Below are 19,538 nucleotides of genomic sequence, written 5' to 3'. Positions count from 1 at the left end.
ACCACGTTGCCTGAGCTGTGCTCCATCCCGGTCAGGGCTGGAGCTGGAGCAGGGCTGAGGGGCTCAGCCTCCGCGGCCCCCTCAACGCAGAGCTGGGGATGGGGTTGAGGTCTGGCAGGTCTGTGCCCCGGTGCTGGCTCTGCCTCAGGAGGGGACAAGTCGTGGGCCAGAAGTTCGCTGGACCAGGGGTTCTGCAGCAGAGACCCCGGCAGACACCACTGCCTGCACGCTCTGGGTCTCACCAGACCAAAGGTTCAGTCCCACACCAGGACCAGGCAGCGTGGGGAGGAGGCAAAGTGCCCCCAGGGAGCAGAGGCTGGAGGGGGCAGCCTCTGGAGGGGCTGCTGCTGCCTGCTGGTACAGGAACCCTGTGTCCATTGTCCAGGACCAGCACTGCAGGAGGCGGTGGGGGCAGCAGCAGCGGGAGGTCCTGCCCTGCGTCACAGAAGCTCCGTCTGGCGGGCTGCTCAGAGGACAGAGGGGCTGGGGCTCTTCGCCAGCCCGGGGACCCCCAGCTGACGAACTCCGACTCGGGTAAGGCAGGTGCTTGTGAGGACGCCATCCACCCCAGCACCTGCTCGCAAGGGCAGCGGCAAGTTTCCAGCACTGGGAATGTGCAAGTCTGGGGGAGGCCACCCGCACCCTGGGCTCTGCCCTCCCCGGGCAGGATGGTGGTGGAGCAGCGGGGGCAGCCCGGCCGGGAGAGCTGCTGATGGGGGGCACCAGGCCCCGGGGAGCTGCGGGGAGCGGGCAGCCCCTGCAGAAAGTCCAGGGCCGGCTGAGGCACGTGGGGAGAGGGGCTCAGTGCACAAGATCCCCCGGAGGCTGTGGGGGCAGGGCTGCCCATGGGTCGTGGTGCTCCAGGCAGGGGTCATCGGGGCTTTGGAGTCCACCCGCCCGGGGCCGCCGCTCACCTGGGGCAGCGGTGGGGCCCGGAGAGGGCCAGTGCCCGGGGGGCGTGGGCATGGGGAGGGGGCTGCCGCTCGGGAGTGCCCGGGAAGCAGCAGCCCCCTCCCTGCCACAGGACAGAGGTGCTGGCTTGCACCCTGCCAGGCTCCTGCTGCCCACAGCCTCCTCCTGACAAGTCCAAGGTCCCCAAGGTGCGCAGGCAGTCCCCCTCTGCCACACAGGGACCTCACACCACGGAGGCCACCCCCGAGACGGACGTCACCTTATTGTCCTCGGCCCAGGGCTGCAGGTTCTGCAGGGCGTACAGGGAGGAGTTGTGCATGCAGAGCGGGTCCTGGGGCAGCGGCTGGCTCAGGCTCTTCTGGAAGGCCTCCTGCTGCAGGTGCAGCATCAAGCGGTTGGCCTGCTGGCGCTCCGCCTCGCGCTCCTCCGCCGTCTGCCTCCTGCAGCACACACAGCCCGTCTGGCACTGCCGCGCGGCCTCTGACCCGCCGGGCGTAGGGACAGGCACCGCCGGTCCCGCTCCAGCCCAGCCCTCCCCGGGGCTCAGTGGCAGGATCCGGCCGCCCGAGGGATGCAGCCGGGCGGCGCTGCCCGGGGGGCTGCAGGTGGCTACCCCTGGGCCCGGCCCCGTTACCTCCACTTGGTGCGGCGGTTCTGGAACCAGGTTTTGACCTGGGCGTCCGTCATCTTGAGAGCCTTGGCTAGAGTGGCACGCTCGGCTGAGGCCAGGTACTTCTGGCGGTGGAAGCGCTTCTCCAGCTCGCAGATCTGCACCCGGCTGAAGGAGGTGCGCGGCTTCTTCCGCTTGGGCGGCGTGCGGTTCTGGTAGGGGTGCCCGATGCGCCGGGTCGCCGCGAAGGGCGACAGCGCGGCTGCGGGCAGAGGGGGGGTGAGCAGCCACGCCAGGGCAGGGGGAGCCCAGGCAGAGCGCCGGCCCTCGCTGCTGCTGCGGGCAGAGGCCGGGGCTGAGCCGCTGCTGAGGGGCACGGCAGGAACAGGCTCAGCCCTGGGGCAGCGACAGAGCCCGACCCGGATGCTTGAGTGGGTGAGGGGAAGGGGAGCTCCATGGGAGCTGCAGAGAGGAGGCGAGGATGGAGACACCCTGCTCCTGCAGACTGGGGACGCACGCAGCAGCACAGAACGTGGTGCATGGGCTCGTGCTCGGTTCCTGCCACAGTTCCAACTGCTCTCTGAGCCCCACGAGTGGCACCCGGTGGCTGGGACACCTCCAGCCTCACCAGGCACCAGGCACCAGGCTCGGTGCAGGGCTGGCAAGGCTCCCTGTGCCAAGCACCGAGCTGGGCCACAGCCCCAGAGGAGCCACCACAGACCTGCCAGGGCCTCCCACCCCTCCTGGCGGAGCGGATGGGACCCCAGAGGCCATCAGGAGGCAGCTGATGTCTCCCCCCATACACCAGCAGTGTCAGGGCTGGCTGCCCACCAGCTGCCTGGGGGCTGGGGAGGGGCCGTCACCCCCCTCATGGACACAGGGACAGAGCCACGGGGAGCGTCAGGGCAGCAAAGGCGCCAGCAGGAAGGTCGGAGCCAGCCCATGCACATGCGTCCCCCTGCCGAGCTACGGCCCCAGGGCACCACAGCCCTCGCCAGCACTACTCCGCATGGGCAGGGCTGCACGTGGCTGGGCCCATGGGGCTGCTGTGGGGCCGCAATGGGGCTCCAACACCCCACGCTTGCTGGGAGTGGGGCAGACCCCGCCAAGCCCACCGCGGCTGGGAGCCAGGCTGCCCGCCGGCGGGGGCGGAAGCGCCTGACGCAGGTGGAGCCGTGCAGGCGGGGGGCTGGACGCCCCCGCACCCCCTCCCCACGCGGGGCGGCCCCTCGCTGGGAACAGATGCCGACAGCCCCGAGACCACCCCAAGGCCGCGGCGCTGAGTGATGGCCACGGCTGGGAGACCCCGTGCCGGGGAGGGGCCGCCCCGTCCACCCGCTGCTGGCGCCAGGCAGGAGACGGGGACGTCACCCGCCGCCCCTGCATGGGGACGGTGCTTCGTCACCGCGGCCCCCGCGTGGGCCAGGAGGCGAACCCGGTTCTGCTGGTGCCTGGGCTCGGCCCTCCGTGGCCCCCAGCCCCCCGCCCCACAGGGTGCAGAGCCCCGGCCCCCCGCGGCCCCGGCCTCGACCACCACCCTCGTCCCCGCACGGAGCCGCGCGCTGCGGACGTGGCAGCGCCGCCATCTTGGGAAGGAGCCGAGCTGAGCCAAGCCGAGCCGAGCCGAGCCAGGCCAGCGCTGCCCAGCACCACGCTCGCCCCACAGGCAGCACCCGCTCCCAGCACCCCAGGCACCGGCAACCCACAGACTCTGCACTGGGGTGCAGCGCCCAGTCCCTCGCCCGGCACCCTGCAGGCACTCCAGCCACAGCATCGGTGTCCAGCACATGGCCCCACCGGCAGCAACGGCCCCCACCGGCCTCCAGACCCCCACATCACCCCCACCCGCCCCAGCCTCCTACCAGCACCCCAGCATGCATCACCCCGGCACCCTACGGCCCCACAGCCGTCCCCATACACACACAGATGGGTCTCTGCATCCTGCACAGCCCAGTCCCCATCCCCACACAGCCCACAGCCCAGCCCCACAGCCACCCCACAGCGTGGGCCCCGTGCCCCGCGGCAGCCCCGTACGGTGTCTGCTCCCTGCACAGCCCCGTCCCCACATGCAGGCGGGTGTTGTTGCGCTCCCCACACACACCCCGGGTCCTCGCTCCCCGTCCCCGCACGCACCTGCGGTTTGCACCCCGCGCCGCCCCAGCCCTGTGCTTCTCCGGCAGCCGCCGCCCTCCCGGTGGGACCGGGCCGGTGCCGGTGCCGCAGCCCCGGGGACGGGACCGGTCGGCGCCGCGGAGCCCGAGCCCGCGGCCAGAGCAAGGCGGGACCTCCGGGGTCGTCGCACGGAGCGGGGCCCCGGCCCCTGCCCGCAGCTGCCGGGAAGCCGGCTCCGGCCCCCGCCGCGCACCGGGAACCGAAGAAGGGCAGCGGTGGAGCGGCCGGTGGCAGCGCCATCCCCGAGCCGCCGTTTGCCGGCCCCGACGGCGGCCGCTTCCCGGTGCGTGGGGCCGCAGCGGGAGGGGGGAATCGGCGAGAGCCCGGCCCCGGGCACGGCAGCGCTCGGCGGAGCGGGGCGCGGAGCCCGCGGCGGCGAGGCGCGGCCGGGGCCTCCGGAGCGCCGGGGAGGGAGCCCCGCGCCCCGGTACCGGCGGAGCGCGACCCGCCCCGCGAGCCAGCTCCGGCGCGACGGAGCCCGGGCCGGCCGGAGCCCCGGGCGCCGGTCAGCCGCGCGCCCCGCCGCGCCGTCGGAGCCGCCGGGAGCCGTCGGAGCGGAGGGGAGCTGCCGGGAGCCGTCCCGGCGGCGCTCACCTGAGAGCCGGTCCTTGGCGATGCGCCGCGTCGTCTCCATCCAGGGGAAGGTGAGCCCCGAGAGCCCGGGCACCGGCGGCGGCGCGGCGGGCGGCGCGGCGGGCGCGGGCCGGTGCGCCGGGACGCGGATGACCCCGGCGGGCGGCGCGGCGGGCGCGGGGGTCACGTTCACGCTCACGTTCATGCTCATGTTGAGGTTGTAGGAGCCGAGCGAGCAGGCGGGGCCGTAGCCGCCGCCGTACAGCCCGTAGTCGGGCTCTCCCGCCGCCCGGGCCGGCCCCGCGCCGCCGCCCGGGGGCTCGGGGCCGCTGAGGATCTGGTCGATGCCGAAGCTGATGGGCTCGTGGGGCGGGGGGGCCGGGCCGCCGCCCTCCCGCGCCAGCGCCGCCGCCTCCATGGCCCCGCCGCGCTCAGAGCCGGCGGGGCGCGGGCATCGCGGGGCCGCCTAGGCGCGGGGGGCGGCCGCGGGCGGCCGGGCGCGGGCGCGGGGGCGGGGGCGGCTGGCACCGGGCGCCCGCTGCGGCAGGGGCAGGGGCAGGGGCTGGGGCATGGCCGGCGGCGGCTGCGGGCGGCCGCGGGCTGCGGTGCGCGGCGCGGCGCGGCGGGGCCCCCCGGCAGCACGCGCTTTTCTGCCCCGCTCCATCTGGACCTGCCAAAATCCCGGCCGCCCGCCCGCTGATTGGCGGCCGCGCCCCGTGATTGACAGCCCGCGCCCCCGGGGGCGGGGGCTCGCGCATCCCGGGGCCACGCCCCGGCACCGGCGCCCCCCCGGCCCCCCCCTCCCCGCCTCGGCACCGGGCCCCCGCCCGGCCCGGCCCGGCCCGGCCCGGTCCGGCCCGCCGTCCGCCGGGACGGCCCCGGGACCCCCGGTGGCGCGGCGCGGGCAGCGCGGCCCCCGGAGCGGCTCCGCCGCGTCCCCGCTCCTGCCGGTCGGGTCCGTCGGGCCCCGAGCGCACGGGGCTCCGCCCGGCCCCCGGACACCGGCCGCGCCCGGCGACACCGCCGCGCTCCGGCCCGAGAAACGCCGCGGCAGCGGCGGCGGCGGAGGCGCGTCCCGGGTCCCTGCCGCCGGGCGTTCCCTGGGTCGGAGCAACGGAACGGCGGCCCGGGGCCCACCGGAGCCGCCGCCGCGACACCGGACGGCGCCGCGGCGCCTCTCCGCGGCCCGGCGCAGCCCCGGCGCTGCCCGCAGCCCCCGCGGCCGGCCGGGACCGGGACCGTCGGGGCGCCGGGCGCGCAGAACCGGGGCCGCAGCTCGCCCGCCCGAGCCGTGCCCGGGGCCGCGCCGTGCTGCCGGGCGGACGCGGCTGCGCGTCCCGGGGCGCACGGAGCGGGCCCCGGCCCCGGTGCCGTCATGCGGCCGCGCGGGGCCGCTCCCGCGTCCCAGGGCGCTCCGGGGCGCAGCGGCTTCGTCCCCCCGCACCCGTCGCTGCCAGGGCGGACCGGCCGCGGTCCCACCGAGCCCACCGATCACGGAGCAAACGGACCCCGCGCCCCGGCACCCTCCCTTCCCGGGCCACGGACACTTCCGCTGCTCCCGGTGCTGGCTGACCCTGGCTACAACGGACCCGCCGTTCCCGACAGCACGCGTCCCGCTTCCCACGGACCCGCCGCTCGCGGTAGCACCGACCCCGGCCCTTCCCGCCCCGCCGCCGTTCCCGGGGCACGCCCGTACCTGGCTCGGAGGAGCGGGGCCGGCTGGCCCGGGCCGGGCAGCGCCGCGGAGCCTCCCGGGCGCGAGGTGCGACGGCGCCGGTCGGGGCGGGCTCGGCCGCCACCCGCAGACCGGTCCCGTTCCCCTGCGGGTGCCGCTCCGGCCGGCCCCGCGGCTCTCCCCGGGCGGTAACGGGCAGCGCAGAGATCGCGGGCCGGGCCGCGGGGCCTCCCGGCGACTATCGCGACAGCCGCGCCGTGGGTGGCGGGGCCGGGACGTGGGTGGCGGGGCCGGTGGTTCCGCGCCGCGGCTGCTGGGACGGGGTGCCGGGCTCCCCGGCGGGCCCCGGTTCAGGGCGAGGGCGGCGGGTCACGTCCCCGGGGCAGGGGCCGGCGGGGGAGGGCGGCCGCCCGGCCACCCTGGCGCCACCGGTCTGGGGCAAATGACATTACCGGGGCCTGCGCCTGTAAATCACGGCAGCACCGGGAGCTGCAGCTGCTGTGTCCCGGGGGCACGGCCCGGCCCGGGGGTACTGGTTGACCAGGGGCTCCGCATACACCATGGGCACCGGGCAGACCCGTGCTCGGCGGGACCCGCTGTGGTGTGGGGAGACCGGCCCTGCCGTGGCAGCTCCTCGGGGCCTGGGGTCATGGTACTGGTGCTGTGCTGGGCGCACGCTCACCCAGCCGTGGGAGGTGGGGACGCACACCTCCCACACACACCCCAGTAGGGCCCAGCTGCCCGCACACACGTGTGTGCACACACCCTGCAGCACAGCACAGCCACACAATGCACACAGACGCTGTGCGGCGTGGGTGCAGGCCCCCACACACATATATGTGCTCACACACAGCCCCCATGCTCAGCCTCACGTGTGCACCCCCAGCCCTGCACAGCCATGTGCGTGCACACGCACACCCCGCGGCACAGCCTCACACACGCACATTGACCCACCTGCACGGCACTGGGGCACCCACACACGCGTGCAGAGCATGGTGTGGTGATGCACACCCACACCCCACGGGGGCTCACCAGAGCTGCGCCCGCCCCTGCTGTGCGTACACAAACGCGCCCCGTGCAGGGCCCCCAGCCGCTGTGCCTGCACAACGCGCACCCCATTTACACACGTCCCGGCCAGGCCCGCGCCGGGCACACGCTGTCCCACAAAACATAACCCTGCAGCTGCCCTTGTGCGTGCACAGGCAGGAGGAGCTGGCCCTGCCGTGCCCGATCACTTTGCCGTCCCCGTGCTCCCAAGCAAGCCCTGTGCCACCGGTTTGGGTCCATGCATCAACGCAGGGCAGGGGGACGCTGCGCACCGGTCTGCAGCACTGGAGCTGCCCTCCTGGTGCCCTGCCAGGCTGAGCCTCCCCCAGCGTGTCTTGCTCTTGGCCCAGCAGATGCTGGGGACACTTGGCCGGTGCCGCCTTTTCCAGAGCATGGCCAAACTCCAGCCCCCCCAGCTCCAGCAGCAGCCCCAGGCGCTGGGCGGCTGCGGGCGCAGTGGGCAGGGAGCAGCCCCTCGGGCCGGAGCTGGCACTGGCCCAGGCGCGAGCGGCGCCTGCCCGGGCGCGGGGCGGGTGGCGGGGAGGAAATGCCTTGTGCTGGGGGAGGGACCGGGCGGCAGCAGGTTAATTAAACCTAGAGCAGGAGGCAGATGTTTGGAAGTGCCCAGGGGCTGGAATGCTGCAAGGTCCCGGGAGATGGATTGGGGGGCAGGTGACAGGGCCTGGGGCGGGCAGGGGCTCCCGCGGCGCCTGCCTGCGTCACGGTCACCTCCGCCCTGTGCCGGCGGGGGTCCGCTGGGTGGCAGCCCCAGGGTCCTGGCAGGGGTCTCGCCGTGATGTGTGCCCTGACCCCAGCACCGGCCCCTGCTCAGGGCGAGAGCTGGCGCTGGGTGCTCGCTTTGGAGAGATGTGAGGTCTTGGGGGGGCTGGGGCTGGCTCCCGCTTCCAGAGCAGAGACCCCTCCCCAGCTCCCATGGCACCATGGCTGGGGCTGCTCCAGGGTAGGGGGGCTTGCAGGGGAGGCTGAGCCCTCGTCAGCAGTGTGCTCAACGAGCCCAGTAGCTCGAGGTGCAGGTCACCCATCCAGGGACCGTTGTCATCTGCCAGTGCTGCTGGCCCTGTCTGCACCAAGTGGCCCTTGTGCTGCCAGCTGCCAGCATGAAGCCAGAGGCGTTGTCTCTGTCCCAGGTGCCCCATGGCTCTGCCCAGAGCCTGAGCACTATGTGCACAGCAAAGCTTGTGCGAGGGACCCCCCATATGCACCTGCAATGGGAGGGGGCTGGGAATATCCCAGTGCACCCATACAAAACTGCTCCTCATTTCTCGGCCACGGCCCACACCCCCACGGTCCCCGGTGGGTGCCCCCACTCCTGCTGCAGCAGAGCTGGATGTGGGGTCCCCTGCGGGGCGCAGCAGTTGTGTCCCCAGGCCAGCACACTGCATGAACTGGCACCTGCATGGCACAGGCAGGAGGGGGACAAGGCAGAGGGGGCACTCGCCTGGCTTGGGGTAGGAAATCAGCTGTCAGCCTCAATACTCTGCCTGACCCTGCTCAGCGCCAGACCCTGCTGCTGCCAGAGCTGCACGAGGGCTGCACACCCGAGCACCCCAGCATCCCAGCACCCCGCTGCCCCCCTCTCCAGTGGCTACACCCAGCCCTTGGCACAGCCGACCTGGCAGGCAGGGGATGGACACACCAGTCCTGGCACCTGCCCTGTGGCCCCGTGCAGCGATGTGGTCCTGCCCGCTGCAGCTGTCCTGGGTGCTGCCGTGGCCCCCACAGTGCCTCTGCCGGCAGCCCCTCGCCCCGTCCCCCAGCCTGCCCGTGGGCACCTGCAGCACGGGGCTGCTGTGGCTCCATGGCGCCGGGTCCCCACGGGCCAGCCCCGTGCCTGCGTCCCTGTCCTCTGCAGGGCCTCCTGCCGGGCTCAGGTGTTCCTGCCAGGGGGCAGGAGTTATTAAAATGGGTCCCTGCCCACCCTTCACTGCTGACAGCCCGCTCCCTGCGCGCCGGCCAGCGCGCAGCAATTAAGCGGCGGAGGCCTGGTAGGGCCCCACGTTACCACCGGCGAGATGCTGCCAAGCCGTCCTCTCCCGCCCGCTCCCCCCCTAATCTCATTATCGCTGGACGTCCCCTTCTTCCTCCCGCTTCCCCCCCAAACCCGCTGGCAAACTGTAGGGACAGTCAGCTCCTCTCTGGCTGCTGGGTTAATTCTGGGCTAATTAGATGAAGCCAGCCCAGATTGGATTACTTTAGCCTGCATTTGGTCCTCCAGTCCTTGACTTGCGGCTCCCGGGGGAGCTGCTGGCGCCTCCTGCCTCAATCAGACACTTCTTAACTGCATGAAACACTCCCGGTGCCCCGCACCCGCCGGCCCCGGGCTGGGCGCTGGCACCCGGGGTGGGGTGCAGGGGGTGACGCGGTGGCACGCACGCCTCCCACCCAGCACGCGAGAGGGCTGCGCCGGGCCGGGACGCGGCTGTGGCGGCTCCCGGGCAGCTCGGCCGTGCAGCGAGATGTGGCCCAACCGGACCAGGACCCCCCAGTGCCCGGGCCCCGAGAGCCAGAGCCGCCCAGGCTGGACGTCACGGTGGCCGTCGGCACCTACGCAGCGTCCTTGGGGAGGAGCTCGGTGTGACGGGGACGCAGGCGGCTGCAGCGTGGTGGCACCGGCCGAGCTGCCCAGGGTTTGATCCTGCCGGGCGGCCCCAGGCTGCAGCCCCAGGATGGGGGGGGGAGAGGCACCTGGTAGGGGGCTCGGGGCAGCCCCTGAGCCCCATCCCTGGGGCTGGGAGAGGGGAGCCTGGGCTGGGGGTAGAATGGGTGCTGCAGCCCCCCACAGCCCCCTGCTGCCTGCCTCCGTCAGCTTTATGGGATGGGAGCAGGGACAGAAGGGCTTGGGGAGGGGTGCGGAGCAGGCGTTGCTGCCCATGCAGCACAAACCTTCTGCCACGGTGCCTGAGAGCACGACCCTGTGTGCCCTGGGGGGGCAGGAGGGACCCGCTGTGACCAGTGGCAATGCTGCAGCTGCTGGGGTCGGTAGCCGAGGCCCTGAGGCTTCCGCAGGGCCAACAGCGCCAGGGCTCAGGGCTGGGCTGGGGGACGCGGAGCAGGGACGTGGGGACGCTGCGGGAGCGGGGAGGCAGCAGGAGGGGGGGTGCAGCCCCTGGCCCCCTTTTGGCCACAGGCACCAGGTTGGCTGCTGCAACCTCCCGAGTAGCAGCGGGTCCTGCAGTGCCGCAGGGCTGGTGCTGTGCCCAGCAGCCACCGGCAGCCCTATCCCCACCTCCCTGGGGGCTGTGGGGGTCCTGACAGCGGGACCGGGGCTGCGGGTGCCGGGGGGCTCCCGTCCCCGCAGGCCGGGGTGCCGAGTGCCTGCAGCCGTGGCTCTCGCTGCCGCGGGGCCGTTGACAGAAGCCGTCGCTCAGAACCTCGTTATCAAAGGCCGAGGGCAGGTAATTGGATTCTGCAAATCCAATCAGGTGCATTAGGCAGGGAGTTCAGTCCATAACCGCCCAGCCCCCGGCCCTGCGCCCCCGCTGGAGCCCCCCGCCCCGCGCCCTGCCCAGCCCCACGGCTGTGCCTCCCCCAGCCCCCCCGGCACCAGCCGCCCCTGGAGCCCCCTCACCGGGGGACTCCCTCCACTGGGACTTGTGGGGCTGGTGACGGTGTGGGGCAGGGGGCCCCACGGTGATGCCGGGAGGGAGCTGATGGCACCTAGGGGTGCAGGCACCTGGGTGGCAGCCACGGCAGTGGGACCGGCCCTGCGATGGGCCCCCACTCGCCTGGCCCCGGGGGCTGGAGCACCACTGCCCTACACTGGCTGCTGTCACGAGCGTGCCAGGTCTCAGCGCAGCCCCCCCCCCCCCCGCCCCCCCTGTTGCCCCCAGCCCTGAGCAGGGTCCGGCCAGCCCCACACCCCAGGGCCGGGAAAGCCCCCGGCAGGCGCTTACCAGAAGGAGCCGCCCAGACCCCGCGCGGCTCCGCAGCGGAAATGGAGCTGAATATTTGAGCAGGTCTCTGCTAAAAGCACCGGCCTGCCCGGCCCCGGAGCTTCGCGGAGGCCAGGGAAGCGCCGGCTGCCGCCCAGGCATTAATTATGCATCGGGAGATGGAGCTGTGCGGCCCCGCGCGTGCCAGGCTGCAAACGTGGCCCTGGGGGCCCAGGCTGATGTGGACGCCCGTGTCCTGCTGCCACCTGTCCCCAGCCCCTGCCACCCCGCACACCCCGCTCCTCACCCGCGCTCCCAGCCCGGGCACTGGCACTGCCGGCGTGCCAGGAGGTGTCGGCGTGCGCCTGGGCACAGCACGCAGGGTGACACGTGTGTGTGTGGGGTATGGACGTGTCCTGCGTGCAGCAGGTGTCGGGGTGAGGGCACGTGTGGGGACAGTGCATCCGCACCACAGGCTGGGCTGAGGGGACAGCACACCCGGCACGGAGCGCGCGTGGTGCCCCTGGGTGGGCCGATCCCGTGGGGATGTGTGCCAGCAGGCGTGGCAGCTGGGTGCCTGCACACAGCAGTGCCCGTCCCTGTCCCTGGGCACCTCTCCTGGGGTTGCTCCTGTCCCAGCAGAGCCACCGCAGCCCCAGGATCACCACCAGGACGTCCGCCTGCTGGCCTGGGCCACAGCCCAGCCTGGGGGGGCTGAGGGGACAGCGGGGCGCAGGGCTGCGCATGCAGAGCGCATGGCCGTGCCGTGCCAGGGTGCGCGTGCAGGGAGACGGATTGGGGCTGCGCTTGCTGCGGTGCCGGCAGTGCCGCGGTGCCGGTGCTCGGCACGGTGACCTTGCTCCACGCAGTGCTGGTGCCGCTGTGTGGTGCACTTCTGGTGCTCGGTGCGGTGCGGAGCTGGCAGTGAGCGATGCTGCCCAGCCCCAGGGCTGTGCTGGCCCAGCTGTGACCCCCGCAGCCCCCAGCGCGGCCGTCCCTCCCAGGAACTGCTCCTGGCAGGTACAAATGGGGCCAGGCCCTCCCGCGCTCACCCCAGATGCGAGCGCTCACCCCGGCCCCAGCCTCATTTCTCACCGCCTGGCGAGGACGGGGCCGGAGGGGGGGCAGGCTCTGGCTGGCAGCGGGGGGGCGTGTTGCGTGGGCCCACGGCCACCCCAGGGCGCGGGGGCTGGTCCTGGCTGCCCCCGCTGAGGGTCCCCTCTGGGGGTGCCTGGACTGGGGGTACTGGAGCCCAGCCACACACCACTTCGCTGGGGCAGGAGGCAGGGAGGGGACGGCTGACAGCATGAGGACACGCCGGGAGCTGCCTCTCGCGGGCCAGGCTGAGCCACTCAGACCTGGGCCAGCCTGGGCTGGCTGGGACCTGGAGGAGCTGAGGTGACTGGTGCTGGGACCCAGGTGCTGCCATCGTGACCCAGACCCAAAGACTGGCCAGGACAAGGGAGAGCTGAGCGGACCAGGACCAGGACCAGGACCAGGACCAGGACCCGGACCCAGACCCTGACTTGGACCAGCACCAGCCAGGCCAGCAGCATCCAGGGGCCGGTGCGACAGGAGGACGCTGGTGGCAAGGGGACGGTGCGGGGCTGCCCAGGGTCCCCGCAGCTCCACGCTGCCCCAGAGGCACCGGGACCCACAGCCCGACCGACGGGGCGGAGGTCACGGGGCTCCTGCGGGCGGCCCAGGGCCAAGGAGCCCCGCGGAGGCCCCAGGCGCCCCCGAGCCCCGCGCTGCCCATCCGCGCCCCGGGGCCGGCGCCGGTACCGGGCTGGTCCCTGCGCCCCGGGCCCGGCCCCGCGCCCGCAGCGCCCGGCCCCGGCCCCGCGCCCGCAGCGCCCGGCCCCGGCCCCGGCCGCGGCATTTCGGCTCGGCCGGCGCTCGGGGCTCCCCTCCCCTCCCCGGCCCCCCCGCACCGTGCCGGGGCCGCCCCGCAGCGCCGGGCGCCCGGTGCGGGTCCCTCGGGGCCGCGCCGTCTGCCCGCCCGGCCCCGGCCCCGGCGGCTCCCCAGGCAGCACTTGTTGCTGGGGATTGCAGCAATAATCGTAACCGTAACGAGCCATTACGGCCCTTAACAGCCTCTGCTTTGCATTAGCGGGGCCGCTCCTTCCCCTCCAGAGCCCTGATCCAATCACCCCCATTAGCGCGGCTCCAGGCTCCGGCGGCTGCGCTGCGGAGAGCGCCCGGCCCCGGCCCCGGCCCCGAGCCCCCGCGAGCCCCCCCCGAGCCCCAGCCCCAGCCCCCCAGAGCCAGCCCCGCACGCTGCCCCCCGCACCGCCCCCGGCCCCGCAGGTGAGCGCGGCCCCGCGGCACGGCCCGGCCCGGCCCGGTCCCACCGGCGGCCCCCCCCCGGCAGAGCGGGGCCGGGGGCTGCGGGCAGGGCGCGGCGTGCCCCGGCGGGACGTGCGTGCCCCAGCAGCCCCCCCGCCGCCGGGCGCCCACCCGCTGCCCCCCTGACCCCCGTTCTCCATCTCCCCCCTTCCCCTTCCGTCGGGAACTCCCCCCACAGCCCGCTCCCCGGTGCCCCCCGTGCCCCCCGCTGTCCCCATCGCCCCCGGTGCCCCCATTGCCCCCCGTGCCCCTGCTCCCCCCCGTGCCCCCATTACTCCCTTGTGCCCCCATCGCCCCCCCCCCCGGTGCCCCCCCACTGCCCCCCGTGCCCCCGCTCCCCCCGGCGCCCCCCCCGCGCCCCTCCCGCGGTGCCCTGCTGCCCCCTGCCGGCTGCCGGCGGCACCACGCCCGGCGCTGATTGGCCGCGGCGCAGGGCGCCCCCCGCCCATTGGCTGCCGGCGGCGGGGCGGCCACGTGGGGGGGGGAAGGCACGTGGAGGGCCCGGGGGGGGGCGCGAGGCTCCGGGACTGGGCCCCGCCATCAGCCCGGGGAGTGCCGTGCTCGGGGGGGACAGGGCGCCTGGGGCAAAGTACCGGGCACAGCACGGCTCAGCCCGGCACGGAACGACACGGCTCGACACGGCTCGGCTCCGCACGGCGCGATCAGTACGGCTCGGCTCGGCACGGCACGGCTTGGATAGGCACTGAACGACACGGCTCGGCTCGGCTCGGCCCCGCGGGGTCAGGGGCCAGCACCGGGGCCAGCGCCGCGCCGCCCGGCCGTGTTTCCCGCCGCGGCCGCCAGGGGGCGCCCGTGCTCGCGCCTGGCCCGGCCGCTCCCGGCACCGGGCGAGGCGCGCGGGGCACGCCGGGAATTGTAGTCGCGCCGCGCGTGGCGCCGGCCCCGCCCCGAACCCGGAAGTGAGCGCGGAGGCGGAGGAGGTTCTAAGATGGCGTCGCCTCCTCAGGGGGGCCCGATGGCGATCGCCATGCGGCTGCGGAACCAGCTCCAGGCCGTCTACAAGATGGACCCGCTCCGGAACGAGGCGAGCGGCGGCGGGCGGCGGGGCCGGAGGGGGCGCCCGGCGCATGCGTGGGCGGAAGAGGCGCCGCGCCCGCAGCTCGGGGGGCGCCGGGGCCGCGCAGGCGCCGTCCCCACCGCGCTGCGCATGCGCCGGGCGCCCCCGCCGCGGGCGGGCGGGGTCAGGGGGCGGGGCGCGTGCTCAGGGGGCGGGGGGCGCGTGCCTCGGGGCGGGGCGGGCGCGGGGCCAGGTGCGGGGGGCGGGGCGCAGGTGATGGGCGGGGCCAGGCGCAGGTGGTGGGACATGTGTGAGGGGCGTGGCCAGGGGGCGTGGCGCGGGGGCGGGGCCAGGTGCGGGGGCGGGGCCAGGTGGGCGGGGTGCGGTCCCCCAGCGCCGTTCCCTGGCCCCACACGGCCCCGGCCCCGCGGGCAGGGGGTGCCCGGTGCCAGCCCCCGCCCGCTGCGCTGGCAGCCGTGATGGCGGCCATGGGGGGCCGCGGGGCGCCCCCAGCCCCTCGCCGCCCGCCGGGCCACCCCCGCCCCGGGGCCCCGCGCCGTGGGGCCGGGTGACGCCGCCGCGCCCCGCAGGAGGAGGTGAAGGTGAAGATGAAGGAGCTGAACGAGCACATCGTGTGCTGCCTCTGCGCCGGGTACTTCATCGACGCCACCACCATCACCGAGTGCCTGCACACCTGTGAGTCCCCGCGCGGCGGCTCCGGCCTGGGCTGCGGGCAGCGGGGTAGCGGGAGCCCCCCCCGCCCCAGCCCCAGCCCCGCCTGCCGGCGCTGCCCTGGGGCCGTGGCTCCTGCCCGGGGACGCGCCCGCAGCTCCGTGGTCGGCGCCTGGGGGCGCGCGGCCCCGCTGATCCCCTCCCTCTGGCCTCAGTCTGCAAGAGCTGCATCGTGAAGTACCTGCAGACCAGCAAGTACTGCCCCATGTGCAACACCAAGATCCACGAGACGCAGCCGCTGCTCAACCTGAAGCTGGACCGCGTCATGCAGGACATCGTCTACAAGCTGGTGCCTGGCCTGCAGGAGAGTGAGTGTCTGCGGGCTGCGCCCCCGAGGAGCCTGGCTGGGGAGCGGGCGCTGCGGGGGGGCTCCAGCGGTGCCGGGCTGCGGCTCTGCACATCCCAAGTGACGACGTGGGCAGGGGACCCGCTGCCACCCCCTCAGATGCCCCGCAGGGATGCGGCAGGGAGCGGAGCAGAGAGGCCAGGATTTGGCCGAGGAGGTGCCTCAGCCCAGCTCCGCTCCCCCGCCTCGTCACTCCGGGCGCTGGTGTCTGGTTTTTGCTCGGCGGTGCTGAGCCGTGGGGCCGGGAGCCGGGGCCAGCTCTGTGCAGTGTCCCCAGGGCCAGGCTCTGAGCGACAGCGCAGCGAGGGCGGGCGGCGGGCGGGTGGTGATGAATGCAAAGTGGCGCACGCGGGGGGGCTCCAGATTAGCCGCCGTCACTCAGGACAGGGATGGGGAAGGCGCTGGGGACGCGTCTCTGGAAATGTCAGCTCGCCGCAGCAGCGGGGGGAGGCAGAGGGGCTCCGGGCGCTGTCACGGCGGGATGGAGACGTGCTTGTGCTGCGCCGGGAGCGTGCAGCCAGCGTGCGGCGTGGGCCCTGCGCCCCAGAACGCGGGGGGGGAGAGCGGGAGCAGGTCTGAGGGACGCCGAGAGCAGGGACGGGGCTGTGCGAGACGGGGGGGCGTTGCTGCAGGTCCGTGGGGCTGGCCGAGGGCACGTGGCTCCTGGCTGCGCAGGGCGCCAGGCGCTGGCAGTGCTGCTCACCCCCCTGCAGCAGGGAGATGGGCGAGGGGCAGTCGGGGAGTCCCCACAATCTGGGGGGGCAGGGGACAGCCCTGAGCACTGCTTGCCTCTCGCCCGCAGGTGAAGAGAAGAGGATCCGGGAGTTCTACCAGTCCCGCGGCCTCGACCGGGTGACGCAGCCCAGCGGCGAGGGTGGGCGCAGGGCCAGGGGGCTCCAGGGGGACGCGGGGCCAGAGCGCGGCGCTGCCAGGAGCTGGCTGCGTGCGGAGCCCTGGCACCTGGCGCCAGCTGACCGCCACCCCCTTCTCCCCAGACACAGTTGGGGGTGACCCCATGGGGCTCCCCTACAGCACCTTCGACCACTCCCGTGCCCACTACTTCCGCTACGACGAGCACGTCTCGCTCTGCCTCGAGAAGCAGAGGTGAGTGCTGGGGTCGCGCTGAGCCGCTGCCCCTTGGGCTGGGAGCAGGGACAGGGACAGCGCGGAGGCCGTGCATCGCGCTGCTGGGCAGCAGGGCACCCGGCCGAGCCGTGGGGCTGCGCGGGCCCGCTGCAGAGCTTGCCCCCCCCGCTCCCCCCAGCAGCAGCCCCTGCCTGGCGGCTGCGAGCGTTAATAAATGCTGGGGAGGGCGCGCTGCGCAGCTGCCTGCTGGCTCCCGACAGCAAAGTCAATAAGTGGCAGCTCTGGGAGCTGTAACGGGATCGATGGCTGCAGCTCAGCTGCCAGCCCAGCCACACGCCTGCCCCGCTGCAGCCCCAGCTCCACGCGTGCGTGACGGGGGAGCGGGGGGACGTGTGGCACGGGGCAGCCCCCACCTCCAGGGCTGGGCGCAGGAGCCCCTGCGGACTTGTCCCAGGTTCTGCCGGGAAAGGGGTGAGGGGCGCAGCCTTTCTCCCCTGCAGGGGCCCCCAAATTCCCCCTTCTCTTCCCTCTGCAGCTCCAGCAAGGACAAGAGCAAGGCTGTTCTGCAGGTGAGCGCCCGGGGCCTGCAGGCTCTGCCCTGGGGGCTGCTGCGTGCCCAGGGACGGCCCCAGACCGCGGGGCGGGCAGAGCCCCCGCCTCGGGCTCGGTGCCTGTGGTGCAGGGGCTCGGGCTCGGCCCGGTGCTGATCCCAGAGGGGGCGGGGGGCTGGGGCCCCCTGCCAAGCACCCGCGCCGCTCTGAGCCCTCTGCCCCTTGCAGCACAAGTACGTGAGGTGCTCCGTGCGGGCGCAGATCCGGCACCTGCGGAGGGTCCTGTGTCACCGCCTGGGGCTGCCACTGCAGCATGTGAGTGGGGCCCGGGGCTGGGTGGGGGCCAGGGGGGCGCAGGCCCTGGGTGGGAGCTGGGTGGGGGCGCAGGCCCTGGCTGACTCCGTGCCCCCACGCGTAGGTGCAGATCCTGTTCGGCGGCGAGGTGCTCCCCGACCACATGACAATGAAGCAGCTCTGGCTCTCGCGCTGGTTCGGCAAGGTGGGCGGCGCGGCGGGACGGGCACCCAGTGCCCCCGCTCCCCCTGCCCTGGGCAGGGAGATGGGCATGGAGCAGGGTGGGGGTGCGGGGGGGCTCCGGGAGGTGTTTGGGCTGGGGCAGCACTCGGCCGAGGCTGCGGAGCAGGGGAGCGGAGAGAGGAGGAGGATGGATAACGCCGCTCCCTGCAGCCGCAGCCAGGGCGGCAGCTCGGCGCAGAGCCGGGCGCTGCGTCCCCGCACCGGTCAGGGTGGGGGCGCGTCCCGGGGGGGGTGGGCAAGTTCACAGAGCAGCCCCTGCGCTGGTCACCGCTGCCCAGGGCCCTGGCGGGTGGGGCCCAGGGCTTGGGGGTGCTGCCGCTGTCCTGACGCCCCCCCTTGCCTTGCAGCCCGCGCCCCTCCTGCTGCACTACAGCATCAAGGACAAGAGGAGGTAGGGGCTGGGGGCGGGTGCTGCCCCCCCCCCGCAGCGCAGCCCTGCTCCCGCCCCCCTACCCCACTCCTCCTAACTTAATACCCCCCCCCGCTTGAGTTTATTTTTTGAATAAAACTGTTGAAAATCCTCTGTGCCTCCCTTCTCTGTGGCGGGGGGTGTGGGGAGGTTGCTGCTGGGGTCCCTCTGGTGGGGGGGCCAGGCTGGGTGCCCGGGGGGTGCCGTGGGGACAGGGTGCAGAGGTACGGGGGGTGCACAGCACTCGGCCATGAGCAGCAGTTTTGGGGTGCAGAGCCGGGCCACGGGGGTGCACCGGGGGGAGCTGCGCTGGGCCGGGGGGGGCGCACGGTGAGCACGGCGCTGTGGGGCGTGGGGCAGAGCTGTGGGCCCGGCCCCCCCCCAGCCTCATTCCTCGCCCCCCCCCCCCGGTTCCCCGCGGTGCCGGGGCGCGCAGCCCCTCGGCCGAGCGCAGATGCGGCACCCGCCCGGCCCGGCCCCCCCGTGCCAGCACGCGGCTGAGCGGCGCGCCCCCCGCCGCCCGCGCATAATGAGCCGTAATGAAGGCACGGGCCCGGGGCGCCGGGGAGCGGCGGAACGGGGCGGCCCCGCCGCGGGGGGGGCTCCCGCAGCCATCTGGGGCGCGGGGGGGCGGCGGCGCGGGGCGGCCCCGGGGGGCGGGCGCGGGGCCGGGGCCCGCCCGCAAACGCGGCCCGGCGGCTGCGGCCCCGCTCCGGGCAGGGGGCAGGGGAACAGGTGCCCGGCCCCGCCGCCGAGCCCCGGGGCCGCGCCGCGGCCCGGTCCCCGGTCAGCCCGGGGGGTGTCCGCGGGAACCCCCCCCCTCCGCGGGACCCCGGCGCCGGCAGCAGCGCGGCGGGGCCGCCCCCGGCTCCGCGGTGACCCCGCGCCCGGGACCCCGCCGCCGCCGCGGGGGGATCCGGTTACCGGCCCCGCGCCCCCGCCCAGCTGTCGGCCATCCCTCACCCGGGCCGCGGCCCCCCCGCCAAGCGCGCCCCGGGGAACGGGGGCGCAGGGGCCGGCCCCGCACCCCGGGGGGGCCACACGGGACCCCCGCCGCCCCCAGCACCCCCGGCGGCGCGGGCGGGAGGACGGGCGGGGGACGGGGGGACGGGCGGACGGGCGGCGGGGCGGGCCGGGGGGGCCGGGCGCCCCCGCGTCTTTCAGCAGCGGCTCTGGCAGAGCAGGAAACCGCCGCGGGGCCGGGGCCGGGGCCGGGCGCTCCCCCGCGCATCCCGCGCCCCCCGCGCCCCCGCTTATCAGCGCGCCGGGCCCCGGAGCCTCAAACCAAGCGCCGCGGGGGCTGGGCCGGGGGGGGGGGGCTGGGGGCGCGGGACGAGCCCAGCGTGCCGGGAGCACGGGGCGGGCACGGGGACCGCGGGGCGCGGGACGGTACCGGGCTGCCGGCAGCCCCCGTGCCCGCTGCCTGGCCCCGCGAGGCCGCGGGCGGTGCCGGGGTGCGGCGGGGCGCGGGGGGGGGGGGCAGGGGCCGGGCCGGGGCCCCGCGTCCAGCCCGGCCGTCGGGGCCGGCTGCGAGCCGCGGTCACGCCGCTTAGCGTGGGGCGAAGGCGCTTTGATATCCTGCCCCCCCGTCATGCTCCGAGGGGGCTAATGGCACCAGGCTCCAGCCC

At 75.1% G+C, this 19,538-nt stretch overlaps 2 protein-coding genes across 3 annotated transcripts; one reads left to right on the top strand and one right to left on the bottom strand.

Annotated features, from left to right (window-relative positions):
- Positions 1-1,119: 1,119 nt before the first annotated feature.
- On the bottom strand, positions 1,120-12,654 carry TLX2 (T cell leukemia homeobox 2; the record flags this gene model as incomplete). 2 transcript variants are annotated; one of them, XM_083832879.1, is made up of 3 exons in its annotated part: positions 1,120-1,352; positions 1,547-1,784; positions 4,289-4,685. In XM_083832879.1, 3 exons carry the CDS (start codon positions 4,683-4,685, stop codon positions 1,136-1,138), a joined length of 852 nt encoding a protein of 283 aa, XP_083689005.1. In that variant the 3' UTR covers positions 1,120-1,135. The 2 variants fall into 2 exon arrangements, 1 of the variants encoding a protein (XP_083689005.1); XR_014583083.1 differs by lacking the exons at positions 1,120-1,352; positions 4,289-4,685 and adding an exon at positions 10,904-12,654 and having other exon boundaries at positions 1,693-1,784.
- Positions 12,655-14,084: 1,430 nt separating this feature from the next.
- On the top strand, positions 14,085-18,022 carry PCGF1 (polycomb group ring finger 1). The gene is made up of 9 exons (XM_083832873.1): positions 14,085-14,276; positions 14,840-14,945; positions 15,137-15,289; positions 16,130-16,201; positions 16,323-16,431; positions 16,949-16,982; positions 17,193-17,279; positions 17,383-17,463; positions 17,849-18,022. Exons 1-9 carry the CDS (start codon positions 14,181-14,183, stop codon positions 17,894-17,896), a joined length of 786 nt encoding a protein of 261 aa, XP_083688999.1. The 5' UTR covers positions 14,085-14,180; the 3' UTR covers positions 17,897-18,022.
- The last annotated feature ends 1,516 nt before the right edge of the window (positions 18,023-19,538 follow it).

The sequence above is a fragment of the Anser anser genome (genome assembly GCF_964211835.1).
Source record: "Anser anser genome assembly, chromosome: 4".
Taxonomy (NCBI): domain Eukaryota; kingdom Metazoa; phylum Chordata; class Aves; order Anseriformes; family Anatidae; genus Anser; species Anser anser.
This window is presented reverse-complemented; position numbering and strand designations above follow the sequence as displayed.